Source organism: Carassius gibelio, chromosome A7 (assembly GCF_023724105.1).
Source record: "Carassius gibelio isolate Cgi1373 ecotype wild population from Czech Republic chromosome A7, carGib1.2-hapl.c, whole genome shotgun sequence".
Taxonomy (NCBI): domain Eukaryota; kingdom Metazoa; phylum Chordata; class Actinopteri; order Cypriniformes; family Cyprinidae; genus Carassius; species Carassius gibelio.
In genome coordinates, this window is record NC_068377.1 from 11,968,914 (window position 1) to 11,993,046 (window position 24,133).

Below are 24,133 nucleotides of genomic sequence, written 5' to 3' on the forward strand. Positions count from 1 at the left end.
TAGAAGTGGGATCTGCTGCTTGGCTTCTTTATCTTAAATCCATCGCATCACCTGAATCATTGTGTGTGTGTGTGTGTGTGTTTGTGTGTGTGTGCAGGTGCTCTGTGTGTGAAGCTCCAGCCATGGTGATCGCGATACACAGCCAGACCATTCGGGTGCCATCCTGCCCAGACTACTGGGACACACTCTGGATCGGTTACTCCTTCATGATGGTATGTACCATAAACACTCTGCGAGGAATTAGTTTAAACATTAGTTATATTAGTAAACTTTTGTCTGCCAAATCAAAGTCTAAACAATGTATAAGAAGCCTTTGTATCATGTGACAAGAAAAGGACCCTGTTTTGAAGGGTGCTTTTGGACTCCAAGGACCCCCCATTGTCCATAAAAATATTGTTGGCTTTCTCTGGTGCATCTACTGTAAAGACGTGACAGGCTTTTTTTTTTTTTCTTTTTTTTTTTTTTTATGGATACTAAGAGTGTTCAAACAGTAAAATAAGTAACTAAAATGATAAAGTTGTACATGCTAAATGTTCTTCAGGTTTCCAACTCTTTTTAACCAGTTTTTTTATTTATTTATTACATTTTCAAGTTGTCCACGATTTACTGGATAGGGATTAAAGATAAGCATTTAAACATTTAACGTATATTTTTTTCCAAATAAAACATTTTAGTTTACTAATAGTAGTAATAGAAATGCAATTCCTATGGTCTAGTAAGATTTTATTCATTTATATGACTTTTCCAGGTCTGGAAATCAAACTTTTCGAAAGTGGCCACGTCTTATATCCAGGTTTTTAAGACTCTGGGAGTCCTGGTTCTTTAAAGGAAAATCAGTTGTTGAGGAGGTTAATAAATATAAGAAATATCTTGATTTCGAGTTTGTTTTTGTTTCGTCCTGGTTATTTGACATCATCTTAGGTTCTCTAGTGAGTCCCGGCTTCCTGATTCAGAAGCACTGCTTTAAGACCATTGTGACAAAATGTTCAAACGGCTGAGTTTGCCGGGTACAGATGCAGTAACCCCGAGAAAACCTGAGATTGATAACAACTTCAACAAAAAAAAAGTGGGAAAAAAGGTTGAAAACGATAATGAAGTTGTGTACAACGTGTCTAATTAAGTAAGGAAAGCACATTCACACTTCACAACTCTTCACGTCGAAGTTGAAATTTTGTTGAAAAATAAAAACAGCATACAAATACAAAGATTGCGTAAATAAGAACTGGCATACTTTGAAAAGCTCTCAGACATCCTTGTTGGTTTTATCCTCGCACTGACTGCTGATCTTGCTCTGTAACAGCACACCAGCGCAGGTGCGGAGGGCTCGGGTCAGGCCCTTGCTTCTCCCGGCTCCTGTCTGGAGGAGTTCCGCTCGTCTCCGTTCATCGAGTGCCACGGTCGAGGCACCTGCAATTACTACACCAACTCGTACAGCTTCTGGCTGGCCACCGTAGACGTGAATGAAATGTTCAGGTCATTTTTCATTCCAAACACCAATCCTTGAAAATATCCTAAATCTTCAGAGTATTTTTCTAACAACTTTCTTTCTCTGGTCAAACAGAAAGCCGCAGTCAGAGACACTGAAGGCAGGAAACTTGGAGACCCGCGTGAGCCGCTGTATTGTGTGTATGAAGAGGACGTAACGTAGTGACTTTTTTGCAGTCTGTTGGTGTCGCTGTTGCTGAGGATCAGCTATCACTTGCTACGACTGCGGCCATCATGCTGATTCCCAGTGAAGTTCCACTGGTGCAGTATCTTCACATTTAACTCTATGGTGCTACTGTGCAACACAGCAAAAGAAACTGAACAAAAGAAATGAATTTATTAGTCCATTCCTTTTTTTTTTTTAAGAAGTACCTCAAAAGAAACATGCAGGTCCAGTAAGGCGCCATGGCATTTGTGGCACAATGTTTTTTTTCTCTAGAGATTCTTTTCATGTAATATTTTCCTAAAAGAATTTTAATGTTCATACACAAATGTTAGATTTTGGGGGAGAAGTGCTCTCCGGCTTTTTTTTTTTTTTCTAAGTGGAATTGTCTCCATGTTTCCAAATGGGCACTTTGAACATCAAAGAGACGGAATGCACTGAGGCGTTACATTAATGGGACTGCTTTTTTAAGGCTATCTTTTTTTTTCCCCAAACTCTATTTCTTCTTTAATGGTGGTACTAACACTGCTGTATCAGGACTTTTTTAGCAATGTGTCATTTATCTCCTTTTTTGTAAGTAATAAAATGTGTATATTGTGTAAAACACTTTTTTAGCGTAAAACAAAACCGATCTTTTTAATGAATTTCTGGGTTCTTTGTCAGTATGCTCGTTCCACATTCATTAACACTAACATTTGTACAAAGAACTTTTCTTTTAAATGAAACGGTGTTTTATAAATATATATAAATATATATATTAAAAAGAAAGTATATATCCAGAAACTTGATTTGGCTGTAGGAGGTTTTTTTTTTTTTTTTGGTCAGTGCGTTCTTCATAGCTCACATGCGTACATGTAATATTTTTTCAGATCTCGCATGAATGCAGATTTCATTGAAACAGTAAGGAGATTTCTGTGAAAACCCATCAGATGTATGGTTCTTATTTGTTATATAACTCCACAATGTGATGTATCACTGTTTCAGATCAGATGAACCACTGTCTGTCAGCAAATGTGAACATAAACTATATTATAGTATATATATATATATATATAGAGAGAGAGAAAGAGAGATATAGTTTTGTGTATGCATAGCTGTACACAGTACATAGATTAAATTTGCTGAGAGTGGTGGTTTATCTAATTTAAAACAGTGAATATCTTCACTGGTCTTCATGGGGCACAAAGAACGTGTATTTCAATATCATTTCCCAATTATATGTCTAGTATCCAGAAGTTGTCACGAACTTAAATGACTGAAATAAACGAAACAATAAACTTCCTCTGTGCAAGGTGAACTTTTTTAAGAGTGGGATTCTGGTTGGTTAGGACAGTCATAGTATATTATACTAATTACAACAGTGTTACATTTTCTTTGCAGTGAGTTTCCTTAGCTAAAGCATCAAATTTTGCTGCATGAACCAAAAATACAGTTTTATCATTGTGAACCACTAGAGGGACTGCAAGGCTGCACCAAACAGATGTCTTTACCATGACAGACATCTACAGTATGCATACAATATTTTAACATTTATTCCACAAGACAAAAAAACTGCTGAAATTATTAAAATAACCCTACTCAAAAGTTTGGGAACCCTTGGTTCTTAGTACTGTGTTCTGTTACCTGATGATCCTCGACTGTCTTTCTGTTTTGTGATGGTTGTGCATGAGTCCCTTGTTTGTTCTGAACAGTTAAACTGAGCAGCGTTCTTCAGAAAAATCTTTACGGTCCTGCAGATTCTTCAGTTTTCCAGCATCTTTGCATATTTGAACCCTTTCCAGCAGTGACTTTATGATTTTGAGATGCACCTTATCACACTGAGGACATTTGAGGCACTCAAACACAACTATTTAAAAAGATTCAAACATTCACTGATGCTCCAGAAGGAAACAAAATGCATTAAGAGCTTTAAGAATTTGAAGATCAAGGTAAATTGTACTTAATTTGTGTACCGGGAAACATACAAGTATCTTCTGTTGCTTACGAAGGGCAGAACTAAATGGAAAAAAATTATATTTCAACAAAATAAGACAAATTTGGCCATCTTCATTGTGTTCAAAAGTTTTCACCCCCCCCCCCCAGCTCTTAATACATCTTGTTTCCTTCTGGAGCATCAGTGAATGTTTGAATCTTTTTAAATAGTTGTGTTTGAGTCCCTCAAAAAAATGTCCTCAGTGTGATAAGGTGCATCTCAAAATCATAAAGTCACTGCTGGAAAGGGTTCAAATATGCAAAGATGCTGGAAAACTGAAGAATCTGCAGGACCGTAAAGATTTTTCTGAAGAACGCTGCTCAGTTTAACTGTTCAGAACAAACAAGGGACTCATGCACAATCATCACAAAACCGAGAGACAGTCTAGGATCATCAGGTAACAGAACACAGTACTAAGAACCAAGCGTTATTTACATTAGATGCATATGGAGTTGCACAATTGCACTTTGCAGATTTGCAGCTACTGTTCTGTGTAGTACTGGATTATGATACAATCACAACACGACAACATGATTAAGTGGATGTAAAATAAATCTGGTTTGTGTCTCCATTTGTATTTTTCCTGTTAGCGTATCACCCTCCTGCTCTTTCCGATTCTTAACAATGTGCTTGTTATCCAGGACTGATTGGTTAATGACTAAGCTTTGAGCTAAGGAGAGGTTATTAGATCCTAAACAGTCCATATAAGATCCAGTTGACAAACTGAGTGTTGATGTTTGGCAAGAGCTAAGCTCTCAGTAGGATCAGTGAGCAGACGACAGTGACCCCATTACCACTGGGATAATAGTCTTTGTTCAGGCCAGCAACAGAACCAAGGGGCAGCGACCAAGCCAAGCTCATTACAAAAATGTGTGGTCTTATTCCTAGAAAGAAGCAAAACAAAGGGTCAACACTTGTTTCTGATTGAATAAAACTTGGCCCGGGAGTTTATTGTTCACTACTCGTTCAGCCCTTTTTCTTTGTTTTTAACATTAATGGACAATAATAGATGGAAAGCAACTTTAATAGACAGATAATCATAAACGTGTATCCAAAATAAACAGTAGGCATGTAACACCTGCAATATTCATACCTTAATTCAGGCTGGAGATAACTGTACACAGTCTGTCTTTGGATTGAGTCTATGGAATGGTTTCAAGGAATGGGCCACATCAAATCTGTATTTCCAGGTAATTCGCCCCTTAGGGGTGTATCGGATGGCCTGCATGATTTAGGGAATAACCTTTTGCTTAATGAGCTTTAAAAAGGAATCCCTGCTCACGTCTGTTTTGAAACGGGAGCACCTAGTGGCAAATACTACATCCCTTGAGAGTTGGACTTTGGCGTAAACGTTCGCATGTTGCCACTGAGCTCATGATCCACATGCAGCCTAAGCCCTAATACAGCCTACATTTGTGCACATACTGCACAAGCTACTGAAATCAAATGATCTGCAGGGAGAAACCTCAGCTCCTAATCACACACAGACGCCTGTCAGAGGAGGATTCCCCTTCGCGGTGCAGCCAAGACTTCATTTCAGCAAAGGTTGTTAGAAGTGCTTTAGGAAACCGCTATCACTCTTCTAAAACTGATCTGTCGTTCAAATGAAGTAAAGGTGATCGGCTGTGGTCACTTTGATTAGCTCAGCATGAAAAAAGCTTTCCTGGAGCATTACAGTCAAGTTTTGTTTCAAAGGGGGAAATTCTTTTCTATACTCACTGTACATGTATATATATTAGTAAGAGAGTATATTTTATTTGTCCTGTTGTCAATATCATGTGGTTTAACCAGTGGGCAAATGATGACAAGAAAATTGATGTCAAGAAACAGGTCATATATGCAAATCAAACTGACGTCAATAATTTGACAACGTTGATTTGATGTAAATTGACTATTGGGCTACAAAGACATTAAACCAATTTCAGAGTAGGATTATCTTCCTCTTTTCACCCAATTACCACTGGAAGAAATTGCCGTCAGAACAGAATTTAAAATGATGTTATAGCATCTTGATCAAGTCTCGACTAATATGTGTCACTACCATTCACAACTCCTCTCCAGTGGCCCCATGGGATAGTAAAGTGTCCGTTGGATGCACCTTTCAGAATAATGACAGAAATACTAGGTCATCTGGGTACTATTACCTGCTGTTTTATGAAATTCTGTCATCTCTGACACATTACTCACATACTACTGTATCTAGTTAGGAATATTTGGATGCAGCCAAGGTGTTTTTTTTTCTTCAATGAATCAGTGTTTTTGAATGAACTGAGTCAATAATTCAATGACTCACAAAGACAATCACTTCTCAACACTCATCTATAAGTCTGCCTGGGCCCTGAAACAGAAGACATTTCCCTTTCTTTGTATTCAGCCTTCAGCAAAGGATCTCGCACGACAACATTCGGTTCAACTTTGACATTTGGACCTGACATTTCACATTAAATGATAACAATGTGTGCTGCTGCAAATGAAGGGCCAAGGTGTCTGACAGTGCATGATAGATTGATTCTGTACATTAGCAAGCAGTGCCAAAAAGCTTACATTTAAATACTGAAAATCCAATTAAGGGCATCATTGAGGAACAACAACAAAACATGGTCACTATAGATGGATAATGTCACTCCCTAGACATTATTATACGTTTGGAGGCCCTTAAAGAGATAATAGTTTCCCAGTTTAAGTTTCTTACTACATGCTCACTGGCAAATAAGATTTGAGTTTCTGGGAATAAAGTCGACCCCCCTGAAAAGTTCACTTGCAACGGTCAGTTATCTTAAGCTTCTTACTGACAATGCTTACTGGCATGAGCATGCGGGGGGAGGGCGGGGGGGTCGGGGTGTTATGGTGTGCATCCATACATGTGTATGCTTGTCTTCTTTTATCAGATGCAGACTAAAGTCCATGAAGTTAAGCTGAAGTTCAGAAAATTGAGAATTTTCTTTAATCTTCATGCAACAGTCACCGTTTTTACAATGGACTTTTCTCTTTTAATAGACATTGTCCTACAGCTTATTTGTCAGTTTTCCTAAACTGTTCCTAAATTGACTTGATTTTGTTTTTAATATACGCATGCTATGGTTTCTCTGCCTGCTGGAAATCTCACAATATTGAATGTTGCAAATCAGAAGTAACAGTCCAGTGCCCAGTTGAGATGGTCAACACACTCTTTGGTGTTTATTGTATATTGTATACACTATCGACATGTTCTTCCATTATACGATCTGTGTTTGTGGTCTCTCCAGAGGGCCGGAAACCACTGGACGGCCTCAGCAAGCTTCCAAGGGGGCTACAGGTTGAAAACAAATGTATATATGATGTGTGTGTGTGTGTGTGTATATATATATATATATATATATATATATATATATATACAAATACTGAAAACGAAAACTATCAAGATTTCAACTGAGATCTATATTTCTTGCATATCCTCACTAATCATTGTTTTTATTGAAGAACATACAGAATTAGAATCTCAAATATCCTATTTTTTATTATTTTTTTAAACCAATTCTCTATTATTTATAGTAGAGGAAGAAGAGGGGATATTTCAAATTTTGCGTTGGACGATAGGGGCCTTTGAATTTGATATTATTGTCATCTTCTTATAGTCAGTCAATAAAACAATGGCAAAGTCTCCATTAATAATGCTGCCAAATGTCCATGTCATGTTTACACTGAAGTTGTAATGAGAAAGAAGGGTCACTGGATGTTACTGCTCTGAATCTGTTTTCTGAAGCAAACATCAAAGTTCAGCAAAGGCGGACATAAAAAGTAGTCAGTAGGCTTTTATTCAGAAACTTAGGGAATGAAAACAAACGACACTGGAACATATTACAGGAACTTTTTTTTATTGCAATAGCTCTATTGAAAGCAAACAAAAAAAGATAAATAAAAACACTAAGCAATGCTCAAATGATTTGCCTGCTATCACTCGCTTTTTCCCACCAGAGGAAAAAGGAAATGCCAATCAATTGCAGGGGGGGGGGGGGGGGGGGGGGGCATCAGTATGTACACATAAAAAGTTTTTCCTTTTTTTCTTTTTTCTCAGACTTGATCTGAAAAACTGAACTCCACACCTGAACTTTGCTGTATGTCAGGCTCGGACTTCAAAAACAATGGTGAACAGAACACAAGCGTATCAAAACATACTGAGGTGACAAAAACTGGCAAGAGGATACTTTGATTCTAAAATGATGCCAAATAAACAAACTGCTTTTCAAAAACATTCCCAAAAAAATTATAATAATTATCATCTGAGCTATTACAAAAAAGAAAGAAAAACATATTACTGCTGTACCACTGCACATCTGTACTAAGTAATCATTTGAATCAAGTACCAAATAAAATCTAACATCATAAAGATGGCAATTTAATGAATAATGGCAAAAAGTCTGATCGTATACATTAGCAAAAGGCTGGTATCAAATACATTTATGTGGAGTTAACCATTTGGCTGATTTAAAGCTTTTATGTATGACGAGAATTTGTGTGTTTTTCTTAGAGGTCAGTCTCACAGTTACAAGTAACGTTTAACATTAGCCCAAAAAAATATTCTCTATCCTTTTTTATATCACACTGAGGCAATTTGGGTCTTCGATAGTTTTGAACATTGAATAAACCCTTTTCACAGAACCACAGCAGGGCTGTAATGGCCAATCTGTGCTAGTTAAGACTTGCTTTGGTAATTCCAGGAGGAATGGATCCTGTTACCAGACAACAAAGTTCACTCTCGTACCAATGACAGAATAACAATGAAGACTCTACCATACAGTGTTTGGCATTTTCACATTTGCTTTTGTCTCTTAAAACAATGCGCAGTATAAGGGAAATATAAAAGTGAAGGCCGTTTATGTAACCAAGACAAATGAACCTAAAGCTGCAGATTGAGTTGTGTGCATATCACTCCTTTGGGGAGAAGGAAAATATATAAATACTCTACAGAACAAATGCAGAAAACCTTTAGGACCATGAACATCCACTTCCTGAAAAGCCTGATCAAAACAGGACATACTGCAATACTGAGAGTCATAAGAGAGTCATGGAACAAAAGAGCAGCTGATTGATAATACTTACATATTAAATAGAATTAATTCTGAATAGAATATTAATGAAATGTTGTGACTTATGTTGTTCATTGAAGGAGACTTCAATCTTGCCAACAGCATGCATAATGATTTCTAAAGAGAGATTTGGGCTTATGTACCTTTGTATTTTGTGCTGTTTGTTCCCACCGAGTTGTAGAAGATCTCCACTTAAGAGTTTATTTATTGTGGGTACCAAAACATAACTGGAAAACTAATTTATATCTATTTAGATGAAATAAATCACTGACTATGTGCTCATACTAGTGGCATTTTAGCAACTGCGGCAGATTTCATCAGGGAGTCCCAGAATAGACCCTTCCTCTTTCCCCGTGCCCCCTCTCCTTCCACCCCCTCTCTCTACAGCTCTCTTGGCAAAGCGAAGGAGAGGCTGGTCAAAAATTAGTATGGGAAGAAATACGAAAAGCCTATGTTTGGGCTGCGCCACATGCCAAGAAGGCACCGTGAGAAACACCTGGGGCCCTGCACAGGGTAAAGCAGACCGAAACATCATTACTAGCCTGACACTCACAGATACTGTAGAACAGTGTTGATAGTACAAAGAAGGAGGTTTCTACAGTCCAAATTTAAAGATGTGCGTGGAACATTAAGTGAGGACCTAACAGAGACAGACATTCGTAAAAAAGACAGTACCGCTGTTCAGTCACATCCCGTCTGCAGTCTGTACTGTACCAATAAATGCTCACTCTGTTAAGAAAATGGTAAACATAAACACTAAAGTATGCTATTGCACCTGAAATCTTTATGGGAAATAAATATGATTTTTACATACGTTTTAATGCTTGTAAACAGCATATACCTGCCCAAACCTTTTGGATTATTGGGGTCATCATAAGATGAACCTCCCTTTTTATGCTGCTAATAAAATCACAATAAAGCACTGAACTCATACAAGACAGAAGTTATGGATCCACTCTGGAGACAGCATATGAAAAAAAAAAAAATCATAAAAGTCCATTAAAACAAAACTCAGGATCCTTTTGTTGTGCCACAGGGTTGTGTGCTAGGGCTCTCGTGTTTTTCAGCATCTCTGCAGGAATTTGATGGGACAGTCCTTAGTCTGTAGTGAGAAAGAGAGAGAGATAGGATTAACCCATTACCAGGTGAAGGCAAGATAACATCACGCCCATTCAATTAATCTCATCACTCACTGTATTGATTCAGTCACATGCCATATACAGAGGTTATAAAACGTTGGCTCACCCAAAAATAAAAATTGTGAAAATCACTTACTGATTTACGTGTCATTCCAAACCCATAACACATTTGCTCATTTTGGAAACACAAATGAAAATAGTATTAATGAAACCTGAGAGATTTCACTAAAAGTTCATCCAGAATTGGGGATTTCTCTTGCACATCAAGGAAGTGCGTATAAGTTTCCATTGATCAGTGCACAATGTAAGCACATCAATTATGGTCAATGTTTATGCGTGAATAGGATCCTAAATTAAATCTGTTCATCATATAAAGTAATTGTGTCTTTTTAGAAGACTCGGATTAAACTGCTCAATGCATATGGATTTCTTTCATGAAGTTCGGGTAGAATAGACTTCAAATGCAAAAATGTATATCTTCCTTTAGTGGTCAAAGATGAATGAACATCTTATAGGTTTGTTTGTTTGTGAGTAAATTATGACACTGCATTTTATTTTTTTAAACAAAATTCTGTATTAAAGGAATTCAGCAGGACCATCATGACAATCTTTACATACATCCTCAACCAAATCTTACCATGCTACCTGTCCTGTCTAAGGATAACCTGACGTGCTCTTCACCTGCCGTTACCTTCTCAATCCACTTTCAGCTCTGGCAGGCAGTGGGGTTGTACGGTGGCCTGCTTTGACCCTGGTGCACAGAAGCAGTGCCTTTGATAAAAGGCTTTGTCTGACCTAACAATGCCACCACTTTCAGAGCTGTCCGCACAGCGGCGTCTGGAGCGGCAGGAATGCTGCTAGTTCATTGTTCAACTGAAGGGCAGGTCCGATAGGGGAACCAAAGGTCCCAGAGTTCCTCCCAGCCTTGGTGTCATCATTACCCCACAGTGACAAACACACCCTCAGTTTGCCCAGAGAGATGCCATTAACAACCCCATGTTCTTGAGTCAGCACAGGTGTCGCCTTCATTTTTTTTTTTTGGCTCAATGCAGAAAAGAAGTTGCCATCTCTCCTCTTGCTCACATATAAAGCAACCCAAGATCAAGGTAACCAGTTCCAGAAGTCTGACAATGTCCAGTTTAGATTGGCCAGAGGTTACATATTGACCACCTTCATAGAATCTAAAATCTGATCCAGCCCAGGGCACACCCAAAAGTTCTGTCTGCTGGCCAGTTCTGGATTTTACTTGCCTTGCCAACATTTGTACTGGCCTGACCACGAAAGAATGCTAAACAAATTTTAATATCAGTGTATTTTAATATTTGCTGATCTATATACTATTTAAAAGTTTGGGGTGGTAAGATGTTAAATGTTTTGAAAAAGTCTCTTAGATCCATCAAAGCTGCATTTATTTGATCAAAATGTTTTTTTTAAATAATATTATTCCTGTGATTTTCAGCAGTCATTACTCCAGTATTCAGTGATTCAAAGTCACGTGATCATTCAGAAATCATTCTAATTTGCTGATTTGGTGCTCTTTTTTTTCAGGATTCTTTAATGAAAGTCTATATGTATTATTTTATTATTATTATTATTTTTATTATCATTAAATGTTGTCCTTACACAATGATCGGATTGTGGTTTTCAAAACATCCTTACTGGTACTTAACTCAAGACTAACACTATGTCAGACAACCAGATAAATTCTATAAGGGAGTGAGAAAAGTGGTACTCAAAGAAAATAAATAAATAAATAATCTCTCCAACTGAACACAGAAAGCCGACATTTAGTTAGTCTTACTCCTGTGCACATACAAGCAAACAAAAGTGACCATTTTTAGTCTGAGCATATCCAGTTTGGGTCAGTGATGTGTTTTATATATTAACCATCTTCATGGAATCAGAGAGATCCGATCCAGCCATCCTCTGCCCTAAAAAGTGCATGGCAGCACAAGACCATCTGCGTCACAGCATGGACACCAAACTCCATGTGCGTCACGATACACACCACTCACACATCACAAGCATGTCATAGTGCCATGCCACAGTAGGCCGCCGCTATAAGTGGGACAATGACCAAACAACTGCTGCCTCGCTTTCATTCCCGGCCTATTTTAGGAGCTGTTCTGCCAGCCCACGATAGTGGGATTGCCCATGACCCTGCGAGTCTCTTCTTTCACACTTGGTAGATGAACTTTTGACGGGTGGCACCAGCTGGTACAGACGTCATTGGTCCTGTAGAACGAGAGATGATTTGGGTGAAGTCGTGGCCTAGTGGTTAGAGAGTTTGACTCCTAACCCTTGGCTTGTGGGTTCGAGTCTCGGGCCGGCAATACCACAACTTAGGTGCCCACTTAGGTGCCCTTGAGCAAGGACCCGAATCTTAAATTTTTTCATCAAGCAAGTGCCAGAAATGCTAAATAAGTTCACATAAGGCTATAGCAAATGTTGCATATTCTGGAAGAAACACAGAGTGCTTAACAGACTTTTAAAAAGTCTGCACTTAAGACTGATTTGGACCGATTTAAATAGGCATCTAAAATAGCAGTCCCAAATAATTCTGTATTGTCCCCTTTCCATATTTTACTGCTATATCTTTCTAACTTATCCTCTTTTTCTCTACATGATACCAAATGTCACATCCACAGGTGGAGCAGCTCATCATTACTAATTAGGGATGTGCCGAGCTGTCACTCAGTAATGGTATCGGCTCTGATACTGCCTTTAGCAGGGTATCAGCCAGACAAGACTATCCAAATACAATATTGTGCATATACTATTTTGTGTTATTGTTGAGCCCCACAAAAGGCACAAAACATTATAAAGCACCAGTAAGTTTTCGTGCATTACATTCCAAGTTTTCTGAAGCTGTTCCATAGTTTAATGTGAGGCACAGATTAGTGTTCATTTTTAATTTAGTCATTTAAATTAGTCTTAGTACTGGTGTCATATGTATTAGTTACTATTAGTTATTATCATATTTAAACAACCTTGTCCTGTTTTATGTCATGTCAAGTTTTAGTCGACTAAATGTTTTGAGCATTTTATTTTAGTTAATGAAAACATTGTCACATTTTCGTCATGCTGATAAAACTGAAAAAAAAAATGCAAAAAGACTGTTGTCAATTGTGAAATTTATTTTTACATTACTCGTACAAGTGGTTTATTTGACCTCATGTAGTGTACTGATTTATTTATAGGACATTTAATATATAAATTAAAGACATCGATATGCACTCTGTCTACATTCTGCAAAAAAAAAAAAAAAAAAAAGTAACAGTAAAATTCCTAACAGTAACTCCAAAAATTCCAAAGCAGTTGAGTAAGTGCATTTATCCAGCAACAACAATCACTAACAAAATAGTTGAGATCTCATAACAGAACACAGACTGGCTGAATGACACTTATGCTGAACACATTCTATTTCTCAGGAACCAGCTTTCATTCTGGAGTGCACAGGAAAATAGCGTCTTGTTTAGAAATACCTGAGAACAACGCATATCTGAGGAAGACTCGGTCATGGGATTTTTGTGAGGTAAACATGGTTTCTTTTTGTTTGAATTCATTTATATCACATCTGTATCTCCCACCGGAGCTGTGGATCTGATGTCTCACAGTACGTCTGAATAAGACTTTGCTGTGTTATTGTATGTATTGCATGTATATGGTGTCACATTAGAACGTGAATGACAATTAGTAATTTTACTGTCTGTCAGGTGCTGGCTTCAAATCTGAGTGGCTTGTCTTAAAGAGGAAGCATAAATAAACTCTTGAAATCTGGCAAACGCAAATATGAAAGCTGTTTTAGCTTAAAGTATTCCCAGTGTAAGTCGCATTTTTAATTAATTAAATTAATACATTTAATTTACTAGTCATATTTTAATTACAATTATTATTCGTAAAAAATACAATTAGAGTTCTCTAATTTAAATCTGACCGGAACCAATTATAATTAGTGAGCTCTACATACTCATTTTTACTAGTCAAATGTCTCCATTGACTTTCATTCATTTTTAATTACAGAGTTCTACAAATGGAATTTTTACTAGAAGGTATTACAGTTAGAGAGCTCTCTAATTCAATTGTTACTAGTAAGAATTGCATTAAAAAAGCGCTCTAATTGTAATTCCTACAAGTTAGAACGTAATTATAGAGCTCTCTAATTCAATTGTGACTAGTACAAATTGTATTAAAGAGCTCTCTAATTGTAATTCTTACTAAGAATTTAATTGTAGAGCTAACTGAATTATTACTAGTAAGAATGTAGTTGAGAGCTAATTAAATTAGGGAACTCTATAATTAAATCCTTGCTAAATTTGACCTGAATTAGAGAGCTCTCGAATCATAATTGTTACTAGTAAGAACTGAATTAGGAAACTCTAATTCCATTCTTACTAGTAAGAATGCAGTTGCAGAGCTCTCTAGTTGTAATTGTAACTAGTAAAATAGATTTAGAGAGCTCTCTTATTGGCATCGTTACTAAAAGTGCTATTATGATGAGAATATTTTAAGCTGGTAATTTGGTATAGATTTTTTTTTCATACATTAAAGTACTGCTTTTAACATTGATTATACTCAGGGTTGCACATAAGTGGTCCACAGGTTCGCATGCGTGACCAAAATAAAAATGCGTTATATAAATATGTTCTGACAGCGCATTTGCCTAGCAACATGGTTGACAGCTGTTAATACATGGTTACCATTTTAGATCACAAACTGTACTATATACATTTTATTTTCAACCTGAAAGCATAAATCTAGGCTATGCCATGCTGTTTTCAAAGCACAATGCAAAACTATGACATTCATCCACTGACGCTCTAATCAGCAGCAGCGCTAAATCCGGAAACGTGTATACTTGCCAGAAACCCGACAAAATAAAAGCATGCTTTTTAAGTTTGAATGTGTTGAAAATGCTTTAATTTATTTATTTTTAGGCTATTCTATCCAAAGCGACTTAAAATTGGGGATTACATAAAGCGATTATTCTTAAAGAGGCAAACAAAGAAATTGGTAGTAAATATTAGCATTTTATTTTTAAGTTTACTATAAAATACATGTATTTTTATTTAATACTAGGACTGCCTTTTTATTTTTAATAACACTATCACACACTATTATTTAGTTTATTTACTAGTGCAATAAAGTGCAATAATATTATACCTATTATTAATTCATTTTTTTATAGTTACATTTAATGGGTCATGCTATATGCAGTGTGAGGACCAAACCAAATCTCCAGGTTCTCTTATGAGAATCAGGCTGAAAAAAATTATGTGCACCCCTGATTATACTGCATTATGATACAGTTATAGTTATCGTTTATTGACCTTGTTGTCTTATCATGGTCTCATCTTAGTCATGGGAAAAAAGCTAGTCAACGAACATTTTTCATTATACATTTTTTGTTAATGAAATTAACACTAGTACAGATGAATAATTAAGTCATTAAATTCAAGTTTGTGTAAACTCTTCTCTCCACTGCGGCTGTCAGTCATCCTCCATTCAGCATTCAAACTGTGTGTTGAGTTTAGTTACGATCTGTAGATAAAGTTTTGCATAAAATGACTTTATATCTTGCTGTTTCTATCATGTTACTTGCTATCGGGTGTCCGTTAGATCACAACACTGGGTTAGACCACACTATAAATTATTCTTCACATGCACAGTAACTCTTTCTTTTCAGTAAAAAAAAAAAGGCTCAAACTATTGTATATTTATTTATTTATTATTTTAGTATATATTTATATATAAATTAGGGCTGGACTAGAATAATCTTTTGGTGGGTTGGTTTTTGATTTTCAATTTTGAGATTCAAATATTCTTTTTTTGTTTTGTTCTTTTAACACCGGACATCCCTCAAGAAAAGGTTCTCATTCGTGCTTGAACATGAACTGCCCATGATTCAGTTCATCTGGAAGAGAAGACAAAAATGCCGAAGACTTCAGATGTGTGTGAGCACGCTAAATTGAGTGAGGACAAGACAAAGGCAGTGTGCCAAATATGAGATCACAACAAAAGTCAAAAAAAAAAAAAAGGCAAAATTCACCAGAGTTCTGTTAATAGTACGCCTATAGTATATTGTTGGATTAAAAAAAAACAAACAAACAAACAAAAACTAGCTGCTTTTATACGCCATGTTAATCGGTAATATTGTGCATGATAAAAACATACACTTGATTAGCTTGGAAAATGCTTGTGAACACGGCAGTCATTTAAAAACATCCCCAATCTATTTATTTACATGCTTTATATTTTTGTATTATATAGCAATACAAAGAGCAATGTGCAACATTTTACCAGATTTTGTCCTACACTTCTATTTGTTTCCCACTAAAAGGTTTTTTTTTTTTTTTTTTGATGATCAGGTCAACACAGAGTTTTTTTACATTTCACAATTTTACACTGGTTAAAAAAAAAACTGAGCTGGTATTGGATCAGCTCTGAAAAAAAAAAAGGTAAAATTTTAAAAAATGACTTACTGTGATTACACATAAGAAAGGTTGAAAGGTATACAACAAAACTATTTACCATAAAAGTGCAAGAGATATACAGTTTTACAATAAAACAATTTCTGCAAGTAATTGTGGTTTGTTGTAGGACCCCAACTCAGCTTTGCCATCGCAGGAATAAATAAAATTTTAGAATATATTAACATAAAACACAGTTATTTAAAATATCACTGTTTTGTATTGTATTTTTGATCAGCCTTGGTGAATAAAGGAGACTTTCAAAAACAAAAACTAATATTACCAACAAAAATGAATAGTTATTGTGTGCTTTGCATGGAGAATATTTACTTATATTGATCTTTAGAAAGACTGGAAGCAGGAGCCAAAATTCTTTCAAAAATCTGAAGGAGTGGTGGTAAAGAAAACGCTATCATCCACAGAAAACTATTAGAGCTTTTGGTCATGAAGATTGAATTCATTTGCATCTTTTATTTTCATCCTCAACCAAATCTTACCATGCTACCTGTCCCGTCTAAGGATAACCTGACATGCCCTTCACCTGCCGTTACCTTCTCAATCCACTTTCAGCTCTGGCAGGCAGTGGGGTTGTACGGTGGCCTGCTTTGACCCTGGTGCACAGAAGCAGTGCCTTTGATAAAGGGCTTTGTCTGACCTAACAATGCCACCACTTTCAGAGCTGTCCGCACAGCGGCGTCTGGAGCGGCAGGAATGCTGCTAGTTCATTGTTCAACTGAAGGGCAGGTCCGATAGGGGAACCAAAGGTCCCAGAGTTCCTCCCAGCCTTGGTGTCATCGTTACCCCACAGCGACAACCACACCATTACTAACTTTCCCACCTACACACAAGATCAAGGTGAAGATTTCTAGTCTGAGCATGTCTGGTTTGGGTTTGTCAAGTGTTACATATTAACAACCTTCCTGGAATCAAAGAGATCCGAGTCAGACATCTCCTCAAATAGTCTGAAAAAGTGAATGACATCTGCATCCCTGTTGGGGACATAACTCCAGAACACTGCTCACACATTATAAGTATGTCATAGTGCAATGCCACCCGATTGGCACCATAGGAGGAACAACAACTGAACCCCTGCTCCCTTTAGTCGATTTTTGGAGCTGTTCTGCCAGTCTATGAGATAACAGGATTGCCCCTGACCCCGTGGGAGTCTCTTTTTTTTGACTAGTAGATGAACTTAAGAAACGGTAAACATCAACAGTCCAATAAGACTGCATTGGCAGAGAGAGATGATTCATGTGATTAAGACACTGGAGAACTTCACCTTGATAACAGTGACCCACAAACACCAATCATGGAAATCCTGAATGTACCAAATACACACACACACTATATCACCTTCTGTGGAAAGTTCTCTGAACGAAAGCAGCAAACCTGTTGCAGTGTGAGCTGTTTCATCATGACAACTGATCATATAATTCATGATACAAGAGGACAATAGGTGGGACTTAAGCTCGTCTAAGCCACCTTTGCCAGGAAACACAGTCATAAAATATGAGACAAGCAGATGAATTAACCGTGAGATGCAAGGATGGTTTATATCTTTGTGTAATGTGCTAACTATGTTGTTACTTTATGGATGTACAATATCGTTCAAAAGTTTTGGGGTCTGTAAAAAATTTTACATATTTTTTGTCAATTATGCTTCATTTACTTGATCCAAAATATGGTAAAACAGGAACATTGTGAAATTAATTTGAAATATTTCTATTTTATTTTAAATGGAATTCATTCCTGTTATGGCTAAGCTGAATTTTCAGCATTCATTTCTCTAGTCTTCGGTGTCACATGATCCTTTACGAACTCATTCTAATATGCTGATTTTCTGCTCAAGTAAACATCTGCGTTCTTTCACCTCTTTTATTTGTGCTTTATACTAATGAGTGTCAAACGCAACTAGAGAGGTGATTCAGTGATGGTTTCCCTTTTAAGTAGTGAAGATCTTGATCATGGTCCTGTACTGACAGATTTGATTGATTGGTGTAAATTGTCCTTTCTGGACATTACTGTACTTAACACTAAAGAGATGATTATAGATTTTAGGAGGAATCCTACAGTGGTCTCTGTAGTGGTCATTAATGATCATGTTGTTGAGGTTGTACATTTTAAATACCTTGGTTCTGTAAGTAATGGACAAAAAGTTGACCTTTGAGGCTCATGTGGATGCTGTGTGTAAGAAAGCCCACCAGCATATGTTCTACCTGTGGAAGATTTGCAATTTTAATGTTTTTTTGTGGAAATCATGAAACTTTTTTTTAGGATTATTTGATGGATAATATATTAAATTATATATATATATATATATATATATATATACAGTATTGTTCAAAATAATAGCAGTACAATGTGACTAACCAGAATAATCAAGGTTTTTCGTATATTTTTTTATTGCTATGTGGCAAACAAGTTACCAGTAGGTTCAGTAGATTCTCAGAAAACAAATGAGACCCAGCATTCATGATATGCACGCTCTTAAGGCTGTGCAATTGGGCAATTAGTTGAATTAGTTGAAAGGGGTGTGTTCAAAAAAATAGCAGTGTGGCATTCAATCACTGAGGTCATCAATTTTGTGAAGAAACAGGTGTGAATCAGGTGGCCCCTATTTAAGGATGAAGCCAACACTTGTTGAACATGCATTTGAAAGCTGAGGAAAATGGGTCGTTCAAGACATTGTTCAGAAGAACAGCGTACTTTGATTAAAAAGTTGATTAGAGAGGGGAAAACCTATAAAGAGGTGCAAAAAATGATAGGCTGTTCAGCTAAAATGATCTCCAATGCCTTAAAATGGAGAGCAAAACCAGAGAGACGTGGAAGAAAATGGAAGACAACCATCAAAATGGATAGAAGAATAACCAGAATGGCAAAGGCTCAGCCAATGATCACCTCCAGGATGATCAAAGACAGTCTGGAGTTACCTGTAAGTACTGTGACAGTTAGAAGACGTCTGTGTGAAGCTAATCTATTTTCAAGAATCCCCCGCAAAGTCCCTCTGTTAAAAAAAAGGCATGTGCAGAAGAGGTTACAATTTGCCAAAGAACACATCAACTGGCCTAAAGAGAAATGGAGGAACATTTTGTGGACTGATGAGAGTAAAATTGTTCTTTTTGGGTCCAAGGGCCACAGGCAGTTTGTGAGACGACCCCCAAACTCTGAATTCAAGCCACAGTACACAGTGAAGACAGTGAAGCATGGAGGTGCAAGCATCATGATATGGGCATGTTTCTCCTACTATGGTGTTGGGCCTATTTATCGCATACCAGGGATCATGGATCAGTTTGCATATGTTAAAATACTTGAAGAGGTCATGTTGCCCTATGCTGAAGAGGACATGCCCTTGAAATGGTTGTTTCAACAAGACAATGACCCAAAACACACTAGTAAACGGGCAAAGTCTTGGTTCCAAACCAACAAAATTAATGTTATGGAGTGGCCAGCCCAATCTCCAGACCTTAATCCGATTGAGAACTTGTGGGGTGATATCAAAGATGCTGTTTCTGAAGCAAAACCAAGAAATGTGAATGAATTGTGGAATGTTGTTAAAGAATCATGGAGTGGAATAACAGCTGAGAGGTGCCACAAGTTGGTTGACTCCATGCCACACAGATGTCAAGCAGTTTTAAAAAACTGTGGTCATACAACTAAATATTAGTTTAGTGATTCACAGGATTGCTAAATCCCAGAAAAAAAAAATGTTTGTACAAAATAGTTTTGAGTTTGTACAGTCAAAGGTAGACACTGCTATTTTTTTGAACACACCCCTTTCAACTAATTGCCCAATTGCACAGCCTTAAGAGCGTGCATATCATGAATGCTGGGTCTTGTTTGTTTTCTGACAATCTACTGAACCTACTGGTAACTTGTTTGCCACGTAGCAATAAAAAATATACTAAAAACCTTGATTATTCTGGTTAGTCAAATTGTACTGCTATTATTTTGAACAATACTGTATATATATATATATATATATATATATATATATATATTAGGGATGTCAAATTTCGATTATTTCCATGATCGATCGTCGTTTAAATTAACGATCAATTAATCGATTAATCGTTACCCATAATACTGCAAAATGCGTCTATTGCAGGCACCCAGTCAGCGGTATGACAGGATGTGCAAAAGCCACACACACACACACACACACACACACACACACACACACACAAAACGCTTTCTCACTTGAATTAAAGAGGTTTTAGTCTGAATAAAATGCTAGTAGCAGGATTATAAAATGAATAGATGCGATTATGATCATTTGATAAAATGAAGAGAGCGCGCCATACTTTTGAGGGCATTTTACTTTGTTGACAGTTTCCAATCCCGCACGGAGAACGCTGAACGCTCCTCTTTAAATGGTTTTGTGGTGCTCCTTGTTGTATTTTAAAGCACAATTGCAATGTTTTCAACTGACATTATTGTATTTAAAATAAAATTATCCGAAATGTGGAGCGCGTGTGACTGCGCTGCACATTAAGTGAACTACATCGGCGCTGCTGCACCAAAACACAGTTGCTCACATTAATTTGATCCTGCTGGATTCTGTCCTAGAAAATGCAGATTTTTAAAAATCCAGCATACAGCGCATTAGATCGTGACAGTGCATGCGTGCAGACGAGGATGAGCGAGCGCGGCTTTGGCTAGATTTATTTGGAGGTTATTGCTCATGTCTCATTCGGCACCAATCGAAATGTTTCCATATTCGCAATGTATTTGAATATTAAACTATTATTTATAATGTAAACTAGGCTTGTACTTAACACGCATTCGCATATAGACGGAAAAGATGATCCTCTGCAAAAACGTCCTTGGCATAACAGCAGAGTGGACCGGTATACTACGGTCTATTTAAACTGACCAGTGTAACCTTTTAATGTTTAGTTGACTATTTTATTTTGATAATGAACAGACTGCGATGTAAGTTTGAATCGCTGGAATATACGTGTGCAGCAGGCTCTGGCGCGATCGAAACAGCTGAGACATTAAAAAAAATATATAGGCCTATATTTTCCGCAAAAGTGTTTACTTTCATTTGTGCACACTCACAATACAAACAGAAGATTTGTGCTCTTGTAAAATAAAGCAAACAAACAAATGCGTTGTCATCCTTTTTTTTTTTTTTTTTTTTTTTTTTGTGAACTTATGGAGCGCCCACACTTCTGTTTTAAATCCGTTAATCTTAATTATTTAAGTCGGATATATTTCGCATAGCCTATTTAAAAAAAAAATAAATAAAAAAAAACAAAAACATGAAAACAAATTGTTATTTTTATGTTGGGCCTATTACTTAGTAGGCTATACATTTTCCTTAAAGCATCCCATTTTGTCCCAGCTAGGGCTTAGAACCTGTACCCTAGTCAGATCCATGCAGAAACTTGTGAACGATGCTCGGCGTCACCGTTTAGTGACAGCAGTGAATGCTCCAGGAATGTGTCGGTCACAGCGCCTATTAATCGCTGTTTTGAATCCAGCAATTATTTATTTAGAAATGATAAGATCTGATTATGACAAGTGTGGTATAAAAGCTTTGTTTATTAGAGGAATAATAGGTTAACTGGAAAATGTTAGATCGCGACCATGCTTTTGGACCCCATAGTCTTCATTTACGCGGCTTTGTTCTGGTTTGCCGGTTGGTCACGAATTTGCACAAATTCAGTATATTTAGGCATTGTTTCTTTTCCTAAATCTTCATAGTCTAACCCTCTAATTTCCCAGGTTTATTTTATTATCTTTCGCTTTTAATAACTGTTTTCGCATCTCTTACTGTGGTAAACATGGAAAGGGAAATTAAAGATTTCATGAATTAAGAATTCGTTCGATTTATTAATTTGTTCCCTTATTTCACTTAAATCATGGGTTATTTAGGGAACAAAATTAATGAAACATGGACAATTGCCACATTAATAGTTCGTAGGAATGAATTAACAAGTTGTAGGAATGAATAGACTACCTGTCCTGTCACTGTGTCCCGCAGCCCTGCAAAGCGCACAATATAAAACAGTCATCTGATGAAATGATTAGTAACTACATTTCTATTGCATTTAATGTTGAAGAACTTTTATGTTGTTTCTATTTTAATGTACTTTAAAGTTTAAATCACATTAAAAGCTTAATTTGTACATTGTGAATGAATGATGATGCTTTTATATATCGTCACCGTCACTCACAGCCGCTCGCACGTGTTGAGTGCGCATGAGCCGCACGCAGCCCAACATTGAATCGGTTAACCGACCATCGATAGCCTTAATCGATTGCATCTCTTATCGACAATTAATCGATCATCGATTAATCGTTGACATCCCTAAATATATATATATATAAAAAGATTAAAACTGGTGTCACCTACACAAAGAAAAGTCTTCCTTCCAATCATTATCAAATAAATCATGCTATTTATTTATACATGCCCTATTAAGTCACCAAATAAGTTTCAAGTTCAACTTGTATTATGATACACTGACACTGGATGAAGCCATACACAGGCTAAAGATGAATCTATGTGACCCGAATGAGAGAGACTGACAGATGTATGTATGTATGTATTCATTTAGAGAGAGAGAAAGAGAGACGGGGGGGGGGGGGGGGGGGGGCGGTTGATGTGGTTGCTAGTCAGGCTCTGATTCAGCTTTGATGTGAACAGAACACACAGGATATTACTACACAATAACTGTGACTGTGTGTGTGCACATATGTCCATAAGACTCTCAAGCTCAGCACTTCATGTTCTGGACCAAAACATTCCTGTCATCTCTCAACCCTAATTTGGGTCCATAGGTTTTTAAAAAGCTCATGTGATCGCTTGCGTAGTACTCGACAGAACACCTCAACACGTGCTAAACGCCATCACGCACTCATGTGCTGCAATCCACTGCTTCCTTATGCCTCCTTAAAAAAAATTGTTTAAAAGGTCAATATGCAAGGCTAAGGTGTGTTTATGCAGGTCTACGTGTGTGTAGTTAAAAGAAATTGTCATGGATCTACTAATCAGTGTGCACACAAACATGGGGTGAAGGTCTCTCTAGGGAGGGGAAACTTGTTTGCTTATAGGGTCAAAGTTTCAGTCCGTCTCAGCGTAGATCAGTAACTCAGTATACCAGTAAACTAGTGGAGGTTGAACTCTAAAAGCTGATACAGACTCATCTACAATCACTGACAAACACTAATGGCCCACAGCAATACATCACCTCAAAATGACGAAATTATTTAGCGTATAAATTAGCATCTTATGTAATAGTCCCCTAAAAACTGTATCCGATTAAGGTCAGTGAACCCAAAACAAGCCTAATTATAAAGGATTTAAAAAAAAAAAATTTGCAGCTATATTTGCATACTTTCTAAAAAAAAATATAAGGAAATATAGAAGTATGCTGGGAAAATCACATTCTGAGATTGTTTTTTACACATTTAGGCCCTAGAAGCTACAGAGAGTCAAAGAGAGAGAGTAGTAAATTTGGCACTAAAGTCAATTTTATATAGTCTGTGTTATCTGTATTGTTCTCACTCTTTTATGTGCTTTGTAAAGTAATGAAAGAGAAATGAGTGTGTGCGTGTGTAAACAGAATTTAACACAGGAAAAGGATCCCGTTACCTGCGGCCCTCATTTCCTGCAATAAGAGCAATACTGTTCAGCACATGCCATGGTCATAAATAAGGTGCGCTCTCTAAATAACACTGTAAATATAGGCATATGTGATGTACAGAAGAGCATGATGCCTCATGAGCAGAACTTTAGCCCACCACAGCTCATCTGAAACACCGAGGTCTCCTACGTAAAGCTACACTTAAAAACACATGAAAGAAAAAAAAATCTGTACACAAATAAA

General features: G+C 36.9%; 2 protein-coding genes and 1 long non-coding RNA gene across 3 annotated transcripts in view; 1 reads left to right on the top strand and 2 right to left on the bottom strand.

Annotated features, from left to right (window-relative positions):
- Positions 1 to 2,928, top strand: part of LOC128017726 (collagen alpha-5(IV) chain-like) — a 38,848-nt gene extending 35,920 nt beyond the window's left edge. Inside the window, exons 47-49 of the mRNA XM_052603187.1 lie at positions 98 to 212; positions 1,301 to 1,473; positions 1,562 to 2,928. Of these exons, the coding sequence (XP_052459147.1) occupies positions 98 to 212; positions 1,301 to 1,473; positions 1,562 to 1,643 (370 nt within the window). The 3' untranslated portion in view covers positions 1,644 to 2,928. The remainder of the gene's footprint in view (positions 1 to 97; positions 213 to 1,300; positions 1,474 to 1,561) is intronic.
- Positions 2,929 to 7,457: 4,529 nt separating this feature from the next.
- The window catches only part of LOC128017727 (insulin receptor substrate 2-B), a 28,560-nt gene continuing 11,884 nt past the window's right edge, over positions 7,458 to 24,133 (bottom strand). The window contains exon 2 of the mRNA XM_052603189.1: positions 7,458 to 9,788. Coding sequence (XP_052459149.1) covers positions 9,784 to 9,788 — 5 coding nt within the window. The 3' untranslated portion in view covers positions 7,458 to 9,783. The remainder of the gene's footprint in view (positions 9,789 to 24,133) is intronic.
- On the bottom strand, positions 10,375 to 18,617 carry LOC128017728 (uncharacterized). Its single transcript, XR_008184516.1, has 2 exons — positions 16,821 to 18,617; positions 10,375 to 10,490 (listed from the first exon to the last, which is right to left on the bottom strand). It is a non-coding gene; the product is annotated as an uncharacterized LOC128017728 (long non-coding RNA).